General features: G+C 43.1%; 1 protein-coding gene across 1 annotated transcript in view; it reads left to right on the plus strand.

Moving 5' to 3' along the window:
* The window catches only part of ttn.1 (titin, tandem duplicate 1), a 156,296-nt gene that overhangs the window by 112,087 nt on the left and 26,782 nt on the right, over positions 1 to 17,427 (plus strand). Inside the window, exon 197 of the mRNA XM_044132734.1 lies at positions 26 to 17,329. Within this exon, the coding sequence (XP_043988669.1) occupies positions 26 to 17,329 (17,304 nt within the window). The remainder of the gene's footprint in view (positions 1 to 25; positions 17,330 to 17,427) is intronic.

Genomic DNA, 17,427 nt, shown 5'->3' on the forward strand with positions numbered 1-17,427 from the left:
TGTATTACCTCTGTCTTTATGCCAGATGTTCCAGGACCTCCTGTCAATCCAAGAGTAACAGACACAACCAAAACTACTGCTACACTGAACTGGGGGAAACCTCTGGATAATGGTGGACTTGAAGTCACTGGATATGTAATTGAGCACAGAAAAGAGGCAACAGAAGAATGGATTAAGGATACCCCTTCGTCACTACTCAGAATCACAGAGTTTGTTGTCCCTGGCTTGGAAACTGGTGCCAAGTACCATTTCAGGATTAGCGCTGTAAATGCCAAAGGACCTGGTGAACCTGGTGAAACCCAGGAATTGGTTCAAATTGTAGAACATCCTGCTGAGCCTGATTTAGAGTTGGATATTGAGCTGAGGAGAACCCTTGTTGTTAGAGCTGGTTGCTCCATTCGTCTTTTTGTGCCAATCAAAGGTCGTCCTGCTCCCAAAGTCACTTGGAGTAAAGAGGGTGGCCCTGTTCCACGCGCAGTCATTGATAGCACTGAATCTTTCACAATGCTACTTATTCCAGAGAGTTCAAGGGTTGATGCTGGAAAATATGAGATTACCCTTGAAAACTCTGCTGGAAAGAAAAGTGCTGACATTCATGTGAGAGTTTTGGATTCACCTGGACCTCCTCTTAACCTCAAGCCAGTAAAGATAGACAAAGACAGTATTACACTTCAGTGGGATGTTCCTTTAATTGATGGAGGAGCCAAAATCACAAATTACATAGTTGAGAAAAGAGAATCAACACGCAAGGCTTTTGCTACTGCAATTACAAAGTGCCCCACAACATCAGTTAGAATTGGTGACTTAGGGGAAGGCTGTGAGTACTACTTCAGAGTGTCTGCTGAGAATGAATTTGGCATTGGAGAGTCAGTTGAAACTACTGATCCAATTCGTGCATCTCAAGCACCTATGCCTCCAGAAAGTATTATTCCCACTGACATCACAAAGAACTCTGTGAGCCTGGCATGGACCAAACCCAAACATGATGGTGGGAGCAGAATTTCAGGATATGTTTTAGAAGCCAAGAAGAAGGGAACAGACCAGTGGGCACATGTTACAACAGTGAAGACCATGGACTTCATAGTGAAGAACCTTAATGAAAATGAGGAATATATTTTCCATGTCATGGCTGTCAATCAATCTGGCAGAAGTGCTCCACGTGAGAGCAAGCCCATTATTGTCAAAGATTCTACATCACTTCCTGAGTTTGATTTACGTGGTGTATGTCAGAAGACTGTTATTGCCAAAGCAGGGGACGACATTAAGGTTGAAATTCCAGTTATGGGGCGTCCTAGACCAACAATTTCTTGGCAGAAAGATGGAGCAGCCCTAAAACTCACCCAAAGAATCAATGTAGAAACTACTGCAGCCACTGTTATTATCAGCATCAATGAATGCACCAGAGCTGACAGTGGTGTTTACACCATGACAGCCAAGAATATTGTTGGATCTGTGACAGAGAACATAATCATCAAAGTGCATGACATACCTGGGCCACCAAAAGGACCAGTGAAGATTGTGGAAATATCACGCACCTATTGTACCTTTTCTTGGGATGCTCCTGAGAATGATGGAGGTATCCCAATTAATAACTATGTGGTTGAAATTAGAGACACCACTTCCCAAACATGGACTGAACTCTCATCCACTGTCATTCGCACAGTATTTAAAGCTATTCGACTAACCACTGGATCAGAGTACCAGTTTAGAATAAAAGCTAAAAATAGATATGGTGTTGGACCTCCCATCACCTCAGAGGCAGTGGTTGCTGCCTATCCATTCAAAGTACCTGGGCCACCAGGAACTCCCAGTGTAGTTGCGTTCACCAAAGACTCAATAACAATTGGCTGGAATGAACCTGTCTCTGATGGTGGAAATGAAGTTATTGGTTATCATGTTGAGAGGAAGGAAAGAAGTGGCATTGTATGGCATAGGATCAGCAATAGTCTTGTGAAAGGTAATGTTTTTAAGACAACAGGACTTGAAGACGGAGTTGCCTATGAATTCCGTGTCATGGCCGAAAACATGGCTGGAATTGGTAAACCCAGTAAAGCTTCAGAGCCGATACTAGCCTTGGACCCTGTGGATCCACCAGGTCAGCCTGTGCCCATTTTTGTTAACAAGAATGCCATCACAATTCAGTGGACAAAGCCTGCCTACGATGGCGGCTTTAAGATCACTGGTTACACAGTAGAAAAAAGAGAATTGCCTGCTGGTCGTTGGACCAGAGCTAACTTTACCAACATTATTGAAACGACATTCACTGTCAGTGGACTCACTCAGGACATCTCTTATGAGTTCCGTGTCATAGCCAGAAACTCAGCAGGAGCTGTGAGCATACCATCTGAACCATCTGACCCAATTATATGTAAAGATAACATAATTGAGCCACGTATTATGGTCGATGCCATCTTTAAGGACACAGTTCTTTTGAAAGCAGGAGAGTCTTTTAAGCTTGAAGCTGATATTGCTGGTCAGCCAATCCCATCTATGGCTTGGACAAAGGATGGAAAGGAAGTTGAGAACACAATGAAACTGGAGGTTAGGTTTACCGAGCTGGCAACTATTCTGACTAACAAGGACTCTGTTAGATCAGATGGAGGTGAATTTGTGTTGACGGCTACAAATGTTGGTGGATTTGCAAAACATGTCTTTAACGTAAAAGTGCTTGACAGACCTGGACCACCAATTGGCCCTCTGAAAGTGTCTGATGTAACTGCTGACAACTGTGTACTTACGTGGGCTCCACCAGCGGATGATGGTGGTGCCAAAATCGAAGGATATGTTGTTGAGAAACGCGAATCAAGTCGACTGGTTTGGACCAATGTAATTTCAGGTTTGCAGGTTACACAGCACAAAGTGACTAAGCTACTCAAAGGAAATGAATATATATTCAGAGTAATGGCTGTGAACAAATATGGTCTTGGAGAATCTCTTGAATCAGAACCCACTATTGCAGACAACCCGTACGTGAAACCTGACCCCCCAGAAAACCCTGAGGTGACAGCTATTACTAAAGATTCAATGGTTGTCATGTGGCAAGCACCTAAGAGTGATGGTGGAACTCCCATCACCAACTACAGTATTGAAAGAAAAGACAGAGCTGGCCTTCGATGGGTTAAATGCAATATAAGAAAAGTTAAGGACCTACAGTTCAAGGCAACAGGGCTTACTACAGGACATGAATATGAATTTAGAATATTTGCTGAGAATGCTGCTGGAGTGAGTGTACCAAGTGTGCCCAGTCTATTTTATAGAGCCACAGATGGGCTGTACAAGCCAGGGGCTCCATGTAACCCCAGAATCCTGGACACGACCAAATCCTCAATTACTGTTGCCTGGAACAAACCTGTATATAGTGGTGGCTCTGAAATCACTGGTTACATTGTTGAGAGATGCATCCCATGTGAAAAAGAAGAAGAGGAGGAATGGACCATTGTTACTCCTAAGGAAGGTCTTCTTGCAACTTCATTTACCCTCACTAATCTTAAAGAAAACCAGGAGTATAAGATAAGTATTTCCGCCATGAATAGCGAAGGAGTTGGAGAAGCAGCATTTATTCCTGGAAATCCAAAAGCTGAGGACAGACTCCTTCCTCCTGAGATGGACTTGGATGCTGAGCTCCGCAAAGTGGTTAGTCTAAGAGCTTGCTGCACACTTAGACTGTTTGTTCCAATAAGAGGCAGACCAGCTCCTCAGGCTAAGTGGTCTAAAGGTGATGGTGAGCCTTTAGAGAGAGCAACCATTGATAGCACGTCATCATACACATCACTTGTAATTGAAAACGTAAACAGATTTGACAGTGGAAAATATAACCTCGCCATTGAAAACAGCTCTGGTTCCAAAACTGTGACAGTTCAGGTAAGGGTTCTTGATACACCAAGTGCGCCACAAAATCTAAAAATGACCTCTGTCACAAACGAAGCTGTCACATTAACATGGGATCCACCAATGAATGACGGAGGAGTTAAAATTAAGAATTATATAGTTGAAAAGCGTGAGTCAACACGGAAAGCATATGCCACAGTTAATGCCAATTGCCATAGTACTTCCTTTACAGTTGACCAACTTCTGGAAGGCTGCAATTATTATTTTAGAGTTTTAGCTGAAAATGAATATGGCATTGGCTTGCCCATCGAAACGCCTGAATCAGTTAAAGTGTCTGAGAAGCCACAGCCACCTGGTAAAATCACTCTTAAAGATGTCACCAAAAACAGTGTAACTCTATCATGGGAAAAACCAGAACATGATGGTGGCAGTAGAGTAGGCTGTTATGTTGTTGAGATTCAGCCTAAGGGTGTGGATAAGTGGACCCAGGCTATGATTGTGAAAGACACAGAAGCTACTATAAGTGGACTAAATGCAGGGGAAGAGTATATGTTCCGTGTAGCAGCAAAGAATGAGAAAGGAACTAGTGACCCTCGTCAAATTGGCGTCCCTGTGATAGTCAAAGATCTCATCATTGCTCCAGTTGCTAAAATGTTGTTCAATACATTTAGTGTGTTGGCAGGAGAAGACTTGACAGTGGAGGTTCCATTTGTGGCACGACCTAAAGCAGCTGTTACCTGGGTAAAAGATGGTCAGCCTCTGAAAAGAACTACCAGGGTCAACTTTGGTGCATCAGACACAATGCTGGACCTCAACATTAAAGAGGCAGCTAAAGATGATGTTGGCCAATACATTATTACTCTTGGCAATACAGCTGGAGAAACAACAGTAAATATTGGTATTGTTGTGCTAGACAAACCTAGCCAGCCCAGAGGGCCAGTTAAAGTAGAGGAAGTTACTTCTGATAGTATAACAATCTCCTGGAATCCACCTGAATATGATGGTGGATGCACCATTAAAAACTATGTCGTGGAGAAAAGGGACACATCCACAACAAACTGGATGGCTGTAACTAACAATCTAGCAAGAACAAAAATTAAGGCAGGCAGACTTAAGACTGGCTCTGAATATCAGTTTAGGATTGTGGCTGAAAACAGATATGGAAAAGGCCCAGCTCTTTCTTCAGAATGTATTGTTGCTCAGTACCCATACAAGCTCCCAGGACCACCAGGAACACCAAACATTGCAGCCTGTTCTAAGGACAACATGGTTGTAGCCTGGAATGAGCCTGTGAATGATGGTGGAACTGCTATCTTAGGCTATCATCTTGAACGTAAAGAGAGAAATAGCATCTTATGGGTCAAACTAAACAAATCTCTCATTACTGACCAAACATTTAAAACGACAGGTCTAGAACCAGGAATGGAGTATGAATACAGAGTTTATGCAGAAAACATTGTAGGAATAGGCAAAGCAAGCAAAGTGTCTGAAGGGCATATTGCAAGAGATCCTTGTGATCCTCCTGGCACTCCAGAAGCAACAAAGATCACCAAAGACTCGATTACAATTATTTGGACCAAGCCTGAATATGATGGTGGTGCAAAGGTAACTGGTTATGTTGTTGAAAAGAAGGAACTTCCTGAGGGTCGTTGGTTGAAGGCCAATTTCACAAATGTGATTGAGACAGAATATGTTGCAACTGGACTTGTGCAAGATAACCAATATGAGTTTCGGGTTATTGCTAGAAATGCTGCTGGTGTTTTCAGTTTACCCTCATACAGCACTGGCCCTATAACCGCCAGGGATGAGATTGAACCACCACGCATCAGCATTGACCCTGAATATACACAGACTCTTGTGGTTAATGCTGGAGACAACTTCAAAATTGATGCTGATGTTCATGGCAAACCATTGCCCTCCATTCACTGGCTGAAGGGAGAACAAGAGCTTGGCAATACAATTCATAGAGAAATTAAGAACACACCCACTAAAGCTTACATATCTGTAAAGGAATCTAAACTTTCAGATGGAGGACAATACACACTGTTGCTGAAAAATCCTGGAGGAGAAAAGGCTACACAAATCAACGTTGTTGTCCTTGATAAACCTGGGGAACCACAAGGACCTCTTATTATTACAGGCATCGCCAAAGATCATTGCTCTCTTGCTTGGAAACCACCACTTCAGGATGGTGGCAGCAAAATATCTCACTATATTGTTGAGAGAAGAGAGACAAGTCGGCTTGTCTGGACTGTTGTTGATTCAAAAGTAAAGAATGTTTGTCTCAAAGTAAATAAACTTCTTGAAGGAGATGAGTATATCTTCAGAGTTCATGCAGTCAACCAGTTTGGAGTTGGTGCACCACTTGAGTCTGCTCCTGTTCTAATGAAAGATCCATTTGTCCTACCTGGAACACCAAAGACTGTAGAAGTTTCCAATGTTAAAAAGGATTCCATGGTGCTCAGTTGGGAGGCTCCTTCTGAAGATGGTGGTAGTCCCATTACTGGATACATAATTGAGAAACATGACAAGGAAGGAGTGAGATGGACAAGATGCAATAGACAAACAGTTATAGATCTGACCTTTAAAGTAACTGGATTACTGGAAAGCCATATTTATGAATTTAGAGTTGCTGCTGAAAATGCTGTGGGTGTTGGTGAGCCAAGCACCTCAACTGTTTTCTACAAAGCTCTTGATCCCATCTTCCGACCAGGCCCACCACAAAATCCCAAGGTCACTGACACAACAAAATCATCAGTACTTTTGTCATGGGGAAAGCCTGTATGTGATGGAGGTTGTGAGATTCAGGCATATATCGTTGAGTGTTGCATTACCACAGAACCAGTGGTGCAACCTGAAGCACCAGATGCATCAGCCTCTGCCACAGATGTACCTGCTGAGAACTGGATAATATGCACAGCCCCGACAGGTGTAAAGACAACTAAATTTGAAGTTGGAAATCTGAAGGAAAACCAAACGTACAAGTTTAGAGTGTGTGCTATCAACAAGGTAGGAGTTGGTGAGCATGCTGATCTCTCTGGAGCTGTTGTTGTGCAGGACAGGACAGAAGAGCCAGACCTTGACATTGACCCAGAACTTAGAAAGATTGTGTCTATCAAAGCTGGTGCTTCCCTTAGATTGTTTATTCCCATTAAAGGAAGACCCATTCCTACCATTAAGTGGGACAAAGATGAAGAGACTCTCAAAGAAACTGCTCAGGTTGAAATAACCAGCAGTTATACATCCCTTGTAATTGATAAAATGAGCAGAAGTGACAGTGGAAAATATATAGTTACTGCTCAGAACTCCAGTGGTACCAAGTCTGCCTTTGTTGTTGTCCGTGTTCTAGATACACCCAGCGCCCCGGTTGCTCTCAAAGTGAAAGAAATTACAAATCAGTCAGTGACACTGGTGTGGGAGCCACCTCTTTTAGATGGTGGATCCAAGATTAAGAACTACATTATTGAAAAGAGAGAAAGCACACGTAAAACCTATGCTGCTGTTGTGACAAACTGTCATACTCTTTCATGCAAGATTGAACCCCTTCAAGAAGGCTGTAGCTACTATTTCAGAGTCCTAGCTGAAAATACTTATGGTGTTGGCTTGCCTGCAGCAACAGTAGACCCTCTTAAGGTTTCAGAAGTGCCTCAGTCTCCAAAAAGTTTGATTGTTACAGATCAGACAAAAACGAGCATCTCTCTGGCATGGGAGAGGCCAGAATATGATGGTGGAAGCAGAGTTCAACAATATCTGCTTGAGGTACAGTTGAAGGGCCAGGACAAATGGTCTGGTGTAAATACATTTAAGACTATGGAAACTACAGTGTCCAATCTGAATCCAGGACAGGAATATCTGTTTAGAGTTACTGCAATCAATGACAAAGGAAAGAGTGACCCAAAAGCCCTTGCTGGTCCAGTGATGACCAAGGATCTGGTCTTTGAGCCAGATATCCGGCCTGCATTCAGCAGCTACAGTGTTCATGTTGGCAAAGACATGAATGTTGATATTCCCATCTTTGGTCGCCCTAAGCCAACAATTGCATGGACAAAGGATGGAGCCCCATTGAAATTTACCACCAGAGTAAATATTCACAATACAACTACACATACAACTCTAAGCATTAAGGAGGCGGCAAGTGACGATATTGGTATGTATACTATAACTGCCACTAACTCAGCAGGAAAGAAGGAAAGTGCAATCGAAATAATTGTTCTGGACAAACCTGGACCTCCATCTGGTCCAGTGAGGTTTGATGAAATCACAACACAGAGTGTCACAATTTCATGGAACCCACCAAAACTTATTGGTGGGTGCCAAATCTCAAACTACATTGTGCAAAAAAGAGATACTACCACAACAACATGGGAGAATGTGACCACCAACTGTGCTAGAACAAGCATGAAGGTTACTAGACTAAAGACGGGAGCTGAGTACCAGTTTAGGATCATTGCCCAGAATCGCTATGGAAAAAGTCAAGGTCTAGAGTCATCAGCTGTAGTGGCTCAATATCCTTACAGAGAGCCAGGCCCACCAGGGACTCCCTTTATTACTTCTCTCTCCAGAGACCACCAAATTGTTGAGTGGCATGAACCTATAATAGATGGAGGAAGTACTGTTCTTGGATACCATCTTGAAAGAAAGGAGAGGAATAGTATTCTCTGGGTCAAGATCAATAAGACACTTATTCATGGGACTACTTTCAAGAGTCATCCATTGGAGGAGGGTATAGAATATGAATATAGGGTCTATGCTGAAAATATTGTTGGCATTGGAAGAAGCAGTAAGATTTCAGAGGGTTGTGTTGCCCGTGACCCATGTGATCCCCCTGGCACACCAGAAGCTGTCCATGTGACCAAGGATACAATTGTCATTCAGTGGACTAAACCAGAATATGATGGAGGCAGCAATATTACTGGCTACATTATAGAGAAACGTGATCTGCCAGAAGGCAGGTGGGTAAGGGCAAACTTCACGAATGTGATTGAGACTCAGTTTACCGTTTCTGGTCTCACAGAAAATGCACAGTATGACTTTAGAGTCGTTGCTAAAAATTCAGTTGGAACAGTCAGCAAGCCATCATACAACAGTGGACCTATAACAGCAAGTGACAAGGTCGAGTCTCCTAAATACTCAATTGACCCTGCTTTTACAAAGACTGTTATCGTAAATGCTGGAGAGACATTCCGGTTGGATGCAGATGTCTATGGCAAGCCACTGCCTTCAATCCAGTGGTTCAAGGATGAAAAGCCCGTTGAGAATACAATCAGACTAGAGATCAAAAACACAGAAAATCATGGAATGATCATTGTTAAGGACTGTGTTAGAGTTGATGGTGGAATTTACACACTTCTGCTGACAAATGAGGCTGGCAGTGAAACTGTTCCATTTAAGGTTTTGGTGATGGATAGACCTAGTTCATGTGAAGGGCCTCTCCATATCACTGGAGTAGCTGAGGATAGATGCACACTGGCATGGCGGGCCCCACTACATGATGGAGGTAGTCCTATTACACATTACATAATTGAGAGGAGAGAGACAAGTCGCCTAGCTTGGACTGTTGTTTCTACTACCTGTAACACCACATGCTACAAAGTTACTAAATTACTGGAGGGCAATGAGTATATATTTCGTGTAATGGCAGTTAACAGCCATGGAGTCAGTGAGGCACTGGAGTCTGCTGCAGTTACTATGAAGAATCCTTTTGTTCCACCTGGTTCACCTCACATTGAAGACATATTCAACATTACCCATGATGGCCTGACAATAACTTGGTCTGCCCCTGAGACTGATGGTGGCACTGAGATTATAGGTTATATAATTGAAAAGAAGGACAGGGCTGGAGTCAAGTGGACCAGATGTAACAGACAAAAAATAACTGATTTATCATACAGAGTTACAGGCCTAACCAAAGGTCATGAGTATGAGTTCAGAGTATCCGCTGAGAATATTGTTGGTCCAGGAGAACCAAGCCTTCCTAGTTCATACTACAAGGCATCTGACCCCAAGTACAAACCGGGTGCCCCAGCATATGTCAATGTAATTGACTCTACAAAAACCTCCATCACAGTTTCTTGGGGAAAACCTCTGTCTGATGGTGGTAGTACAATCCAAGGATACATTGTTGAAGTATGCAAAGCTGAAGAGGAAGAATGGAAGATGGTTACACCCCCTACTGGTCTCCGTGTCAACAAATATGAAATTCCCAAACTTAATGAGGGCCAGGAATACAAAATTCAAGTGTGTGCTTTGAACAAAATGGGAGTTGGTGAACCAGTTGTTCTTTCTGGAACGGCGAAGCCAGAGGAAAGGATGGATCCACCACAAATTCATCTTGACTCCAAGCTGAGAAAAGGCATCACTGTAAAAGCTGGTGGATCTGTTAGAATCTATATTCCTTTCAAGGGCAGGCCAACACCTGAGATTAAATGGACAAAGGATGATGGAGACCTTTCTGAAAAAGCTGTGGTTGAGAAAGCTGTGAACTTCACACAGCTCTCAATTGACAGTTCTGACAGACATGACTCAGGGAAATACACCCTAAGCCTGACAAATAGTAGTGGCTCAGTCTCTGAGTTTGTCTCAGTAAAAGTCCTGGACACACCTGGGGCTCCACAGAACCTTGTGGTTAAAGACATCAAAAAGGATTCTGTTACACTTGTATGGGATGCACCAGCAATTGATGGAGGTTCAAAAATCAAGAACTATGTCATTGATAAGCGTGAATCAACAAGGAAGGCATACGCAAATGTGTCCACAAAATGCACCAAGACCACATTTAAAGTTGACAATTTAGTTGAAGGAGCTATGTACTACTTCAGAGTCATGGCTGAGAATGATTATGGAATTGGTCTGTGTGTAGAGACAAAAACTGCTTCAAAAGCCTCTGAAGTGCCACTGCCTGTTGGAAAAGTGTTTCTTACAGATGTCACAAAAAACAGTGCCACACTGGCCTGGGAGAAACCTGAACATGACGGTGGCAGTAGGATTGGTGGTTACCTGATTGAGATGCAGCCTAAGGGCACAGATAAGTGGGGAGTTGCAGGAAACCCAAAGACTTGTGAAGGAACTGTTACAGGCCTAACAGCAGGCACAGAATACTTATTCCGGATCATTGCTTACAATGAGAAAGGAAAGAGTGAGCCAAAGGCACTTGCTGCACCGGTGATTGCAAATGACATGACCATAGAACCAAGCATCAAGATGCAATTTAATACCTACAATGTGTTAGCTGGAAAAGATCTTAAACTGGAATTCCCTGTACTTGGAAGGCCCAAACCTAAAATCACCTGGGCAAAGGACGGTCAGGCTTTAAAGGTGACCTCTAGAGTTAATGTTTTTAACACTCCATTAACTACTGGAATTCAGATTACTGAGGCATGTAAGGAAGATTTTGGCAAATATTCAATTACTGCAACAAGCACTGTCAGCACCACCACAGAAGATGTGACTATTATTATCCTTGACAAGCCTGGCCCACCGAAAGGTCCAATTAAAGTGGTGGAAGTAAGCAACACTTTTGTCCATCTATCTTGGGAGCCCCCAGCATACACTGGTGGTTGTCAAGTGAAGAACTACATAGTAGAAAAGAGAGATACCACAACCACAACATGGCAACCAGTTGTTACACAGCTGGCTAGAACAGCTCTTAAGGTGACAAACCTGAAAACTGGAGCAGAATATCAGTTTAGAATTATAGCAGAAAACAGATATGGAAAGAGTGCACCTCTGGACTCCAAGACCATTGTAGTGCAGTATCCTTACAAGCCACCTGGGCCTCCTGGTACACCATATGTTAAATCTGCAACTAAGGACATGATGATCATTGAATGGAATGAGCCAGTTAGTGATGGTGGGAGTGCAGTTATTGGTTACCACCTTGAAAGTAAAGAGAGAAGCAGCATCCTCTGGAACAAACTAAACAAAACTCGAATTACAGATACTCAATTCAAGATCTGTAATCTTGAAGAAGGCATTGGTTATGAATTCAGAGTTTTTGCTGAAAATATTGTTGGCATTGGACGATGCAGTAAAGTATCTGAGTCCTTTGTTGCTCGTGACCCATGTGATCCTCCTGGTGCTCCAGAAGCTATTTATATTTCTAAAAATCTAATTAAAATTCAGTGGCTCAAACCTCAGTATGATGGTGGTAGTAAAATAAATGGATACATTGTAGAAAGAAAAGACCTCTCTTCCCCTGATTGTCGCTGGGTAAGATCCAACTTTACTAATATAATTGAGACAGAGTACACAGTGACTTCTCTGACAGAGAGTGAGCAGTATGAATTTAGAGTTATTGCAAGAAATGCTGCTGGAGTCTTCAGTGGGCCATCAGATAGCTCTGGACCTATCACTGCCACAGATGACATTGAAGCACCAAGGGCCTCAATGGACCCCAAATACAAGGATATAATTGTTGTTTGTGCTGGGGAGAGTTTGCGTTTCGAAGCAGACATTTATGGAAGTCCACAACCTGAGGTTGTGTGGCTTAAAGAGGGCAAAGAAATGGAGAAAGCCTTGCGCATTGAAGTTAAAACTACACACAAATGTGCAGCTATGACCATAAAGGATGTTACCAAACTAGATAGTGGCCACTATGACCTTGTTCTCAAAAATATTGGTGGTACAAAAACCTTCCCCATCACTGTTAAAGTCCTTGACAAACCAGGTCCACCAATTGGTCCCATTAAAGTGTCTGAAATCATGGCTGATAGGTGCATCCTTGCCTGGTCTGAACCATCTCTAGATGGTGGAGCTAGCATCAGTCACTATGTTTTAGAAAAGAGAGAGACCAGCAGGTTGTCTTGGACTGTAGTTGCACCAGATGTAAAAACCCTGCACCATAAAGTAAAAAATTTGCTTTCAGGAAATGAGTACATTTTCAGAGTCAGAGCAGTGAACAAATATGGGGCTGGTGATTACCTTCAGAGTGAACCTATTATTGCTCGCAATCCTTACAAGCCACCAAGTGCTCCTGGAACTCCTGAAGCAAGTCAAATCACAAGGGACTCCATGGTTCTGTCTTGGACAGCTCCAGAAAATACAGGTGGAGTTGACATCCAAGCTTACCATCTTGAAAAGCATGACAAAGATAGTGTGAGGTGGACAAAATGCAACAGGCAAAAGTTGACAGAAACAAACTTCAAGGTCACAGGTCTTATGCCAGACCACTTTTATGAGTTCCGTGTTGCTGCTGAAAATGAGACTGGAATAGGAGACCTCAGTGAATTATCCCTTTTCTATAGAGCATGTGATGCTACAACACCACCTGGACCTCCACGCCACCCTAAGGTGACAGACTACACAAAGTCTTCTGTGTCCCTCTCGTGGGGTAAGCCTGACTTTGATGGTGGAGCCTACATCAAGGGATACATTGTTGAAATGAGGGAGTATACACCACAACCAGAATTAACTGAGGAAGCAGAAGTAGCGCCAGCAGTACAAGCACCAGTTGAAAAAGAATGGACCATGTGTACGCCACCAACAGGTATTCAGGTGACTAAACTCACTATCACAGACCTGAAGGATGGTGGAGAGTATCAGTTCCGTGTTTGTGCCATTAACTCAGAAGGAGTTGGGGAAGCAGCTAATTTCCATGGCACAGTACTAACCTCTGACAGAGCAGATCCACCAGAGATGGAGTTGGATGCAGACCTCAAAAAGGTGGTGTCTGTACGGGCTGGTGGAACTCTGCGCTTGTTTGTCCCTATTAGAGGGAGACCTGAACCATCTGTGAAATGGGAGAAACTTGAGAGCACTTTAACAGAGCACGCTGCAATTGACACTACTACTTCATACACCATGCTTGTCATTGACAATGTTAATCGCTTTGACAGTGGGAAATATTCTTTAACACTGGAGAACAGCAGTGGTACAAAATCTGCAGTTATTTCAGTAAGAATTTTGGACACACCAAGTGCACCACAAAACTTCACTGTTAAAGAGCTCAAGAAAGATTCAGTAACTCTTGCCTGGGACACACCACTCAATGATGGTGGTGCAAAAATTACAAACTATATTGTAGAGAAAAGGGAATCTGTGAGAAAGGCCTATACTACCATCGCAAGCAATTGCACTGCCAACTCATTCAAAATTGAAGACCTCCCTGAAGGTGGAATATTCTATTTTAGAGTGTGTGCTGTCAATGCATATGGTCAGGGACAGGCAGTTGAAACTAAAGAAACCAAAGTGTCTGAGGTGCCTCAACCACCAAACAAGGTAACTCTTGTGGATGTAACAAAAACCAGTGCATCACTGGCCTGGGAGAAGCCTGCTCATGATGGTGGCAGTAAAGTAATGTGCTACAATGTAGAATTCAAACCTAAGAGTGGTGACAAGTGGGGCACAGCATGTACAGTTAAAGTACCAGAAGCAACTGTTCCTAATCTGAATCCCAACGAAGCATATCTCTTCAGAGTTGTTGCAATAAATGAGAAGGGAAAGAGTGAGCCAAAAGATCTTGGATTGCCAGTGGTGGCAAAAGATGTTGCAATAGAACCATCCATAAATTTACTGTTTACAACATATAGCGTCAAGGTTGGGGATGATCTCACTCTTGAAATGCCTGTGAGAGGCAGACCAAAACCTGTTGTATCATGGAAGAAGGATGGCCTTCCTTTGAAACAAACATCATCATTAACAATCATAAATACAGCAATGTCATCTAAAATTATTATTAAAGGAGCTAACAGAGAACATGTGGGCAAGTATGAGATCACTTTGGCTAACACTGCTGGAACAGTAACAGCTAGTATTGGAGTTGTTGTCCTGGACAAACCCGGTCCACCTAAAGGAATTAAGGTGGATGCTGTGACTTCAGACAGCATTACACTGTCTTGGTCCCCACCAGAATATGATGGTGGCTGTTCCATCAGCAACTATATTGTGGAGAAGAGAGATACAAACACACAGGAGTGGCAAATAGTGGCAAGTAATGTTGCCAGAACATCTTTCAAAGCTGGCCGCCTTACACATGGAGCAGAGTACCAGTTCCGCATATATGCAGTTAACCGTTATGGAAAGAGTAGTTCCCTTGATTCTCCAGGAATTACTGCTCAATATAACTTCAAACAACCTGGACCTCCATCAACGCCTATTGTCAAACTGGCTACTAAGTCATACATGTTGGTGACCTGGAATGAGCCAGTCAGTGATGGTGGTAGTCCTGTTCTGGGCTATCATTTAGAAAGGAAGGAGCGTTCTAGCATTCTTTGGACAAAGATGAACAGAGGAATGATCAAAGACACAGAATTCAAAGTCACTGGCATTGAAGAGGGAATGCTCTATGAATATCGTGCCTATGCAGAAAATATTGCTGGCATTGGTAAATGCAGCAAGGCCTGTGAACCTGTTGCAGCAAGAGATCCATGTGATCCTCCAGGCACACCTGTGGTAACTGCTATTACAAGAACATCTGTCTCATTATCTTGGGATAAACCAGAATATGATGGTGGATCCAAGGTTTCTGGCTACATTATTGAACGGAGAGACCTTCCTGAGGGTAGATGGACCAGGTGCAACTTCACCAATGTGCCAGAGACCTACTATGATGCTACAGGCCTTACAGAGAACAGTCAGTATGATTTTCGTGTCATTGCAAAGAATGCTGCCGGACAGTTCAGTATCCCATCATTCAATACAGGCCCAATTACTGTCAAGGATGATGTTGATCCACCACGCATTATGATGGATGTCAAGTTTAGAGAGACTGTGTTTGTGAAAGCAGGAGAAATACTGAAGATTAATGCTGACCTTGCTGGGCGTCCTGCCCCTGTCATCTGCTGGACAAAGGATGGCAATGAGATTGAGCTCAGAGCCAGAATTCAGATTATTTCAACAGATACAAGCACTTGTGTTGTCATAAAGGACTGTGTCAAAAGAGATTCTGGACAGTATGTGCTAACTCTCCAGAATATTGGGGGAACAGTTACTATGCCAATTAATTGTGTGATAATCGATAAACCAGGGCCCCCCGCAGGCCCTCTCCAGATCACTGGTCTTACAGCTGAGGACTGCACTCTGTCATGGGGTCCTTCTCAGGAAACTGGTGGTGCTAAAATCACACATTATGTTGTTGAGAAGCGTGAGACCAGTCGTTTGGCCTGGACATTGGTAAAGGGCGATGTCACAAAGACCTACTTTAAAGTGACAGGTCTGCTTAAGGGTAATGAATATATCTTTAGAGTTCTAGCTGTTAACAAGCATGGCGTCGGGGAGGCTCTGGAGAGTGAAGTTATAAAAATTACAGATCCATACACAATTCCAACTGCTCCCGCAGGTGTTGATGTCACTGACATAACTGGAGATTCTATGACCCTTACGTGGTGTAAGCCAGCCAATGATGGAGGTAGTCCCATTGCTGGATATGTAATTGAACGTCGTGAGAAGACAGGCATGCGCTGGGTCCGTGTGAACAGAGATCTAGTTAAAGAGGTTACTACAGTGGTGACAAAACTTCGCAGGGGTTGTGAGTATGACTTCAGAGTCTATGCTGAAAATGCAGCTGGCCTGAGTCCTGCCAGTGAGCCATCTGCAACATTCAGAGCACTAGATCCCCTGATTGCTCCTTGTCGTCCAACCAAGCCAAAAATTATCAACTCCACTAAAGACACTGTGTCTATCCTCTGGAGGCCACCAACAAATGATGGTGGTGCTCCCATCTTAGGATATAGTGTAGAATACAGAGAATTTATTCGCAAACCAGAGCCAGACATTGACGATGAAGAGGAATATGAGGAGGAAGAAGTACCTGAGTCACCTGAAGAACTAGCCAGATGGATTGAGGCAATACCTCTTACCAAAAGCTTGGAGTTCACAGTCACTGGATTAAAGACAGATGTAGAGTATGAATTCTGTGTAAAGGCAATAAATAAAGTGGGCAGCAGTGTGCGTAGCCCATACTCAGATCCAGGTGCAGCAGCGGACAGAACATCAGAGCCATCATTTGATGCTGATATTGAGATGCGCAAGGTTCTCATTGTAAAACATGGTATGTCATTCACTCTTTGTGCACCATTCAAAGGAAAACCAGCACCAACAGTTCAATGGAGCAAAGAAGGTGTTGATCTAACAGTAAGAGGAACCATTGAAGCAACAGAATCCAGCACATCGCTGACTATTGAGAAGTCAACTAGGAATGACTCTGGAGAGTACTGTGTCACAATTGAATCACCATTGGGTAAAGCAACTTTGCCCATGGTAGTAAAAGTCCTTGACTCTCCTGGACCTCCAATCAATGTCAAAGTTTCATCTGTGACTAGAGATTCTGCAACACTGACGTGGGAGGCTCCAGAAAATGATGGTGGAGATGCAGTAAAAGCCTACCATGTTGAGAAACGTGAAGCAAGTAAGAAGGCCTGGGTGTCTGTGACGAGCAATTGTCATACTTTGACCTATAAAGTGGAAGACTTGCAGGAGGGTGCTGTCTATTACTTCAGAATTATAGCAGAAAATGAGAATGGAGTGGGTACACCTCAAGAGGCGAAGGGAGGAACAAAGATTACAGGTATACTAGGACTGAATAATCAATAATCGATACAATTTACAATAGTACAATTTTTTGATACAGATCCTAACATAATTAAACACAAATGTCTCATTGTT

The sequence above is a fragment of the Gambusia affinis genome, linkage group LG11 (genome assembly GCF_019740435.1).
Source record: "Gambusia affinis linkage group LG11, SWU_Gaff_1.0, whole genome shotgun sequence".
NCBI classification, from domain to species: Eukaryota; Metazoa; Chordata; class Actinopteri; order Cyprinodontiformes; family Poeciliidae; genus Gambusia; species Gambusia affinis.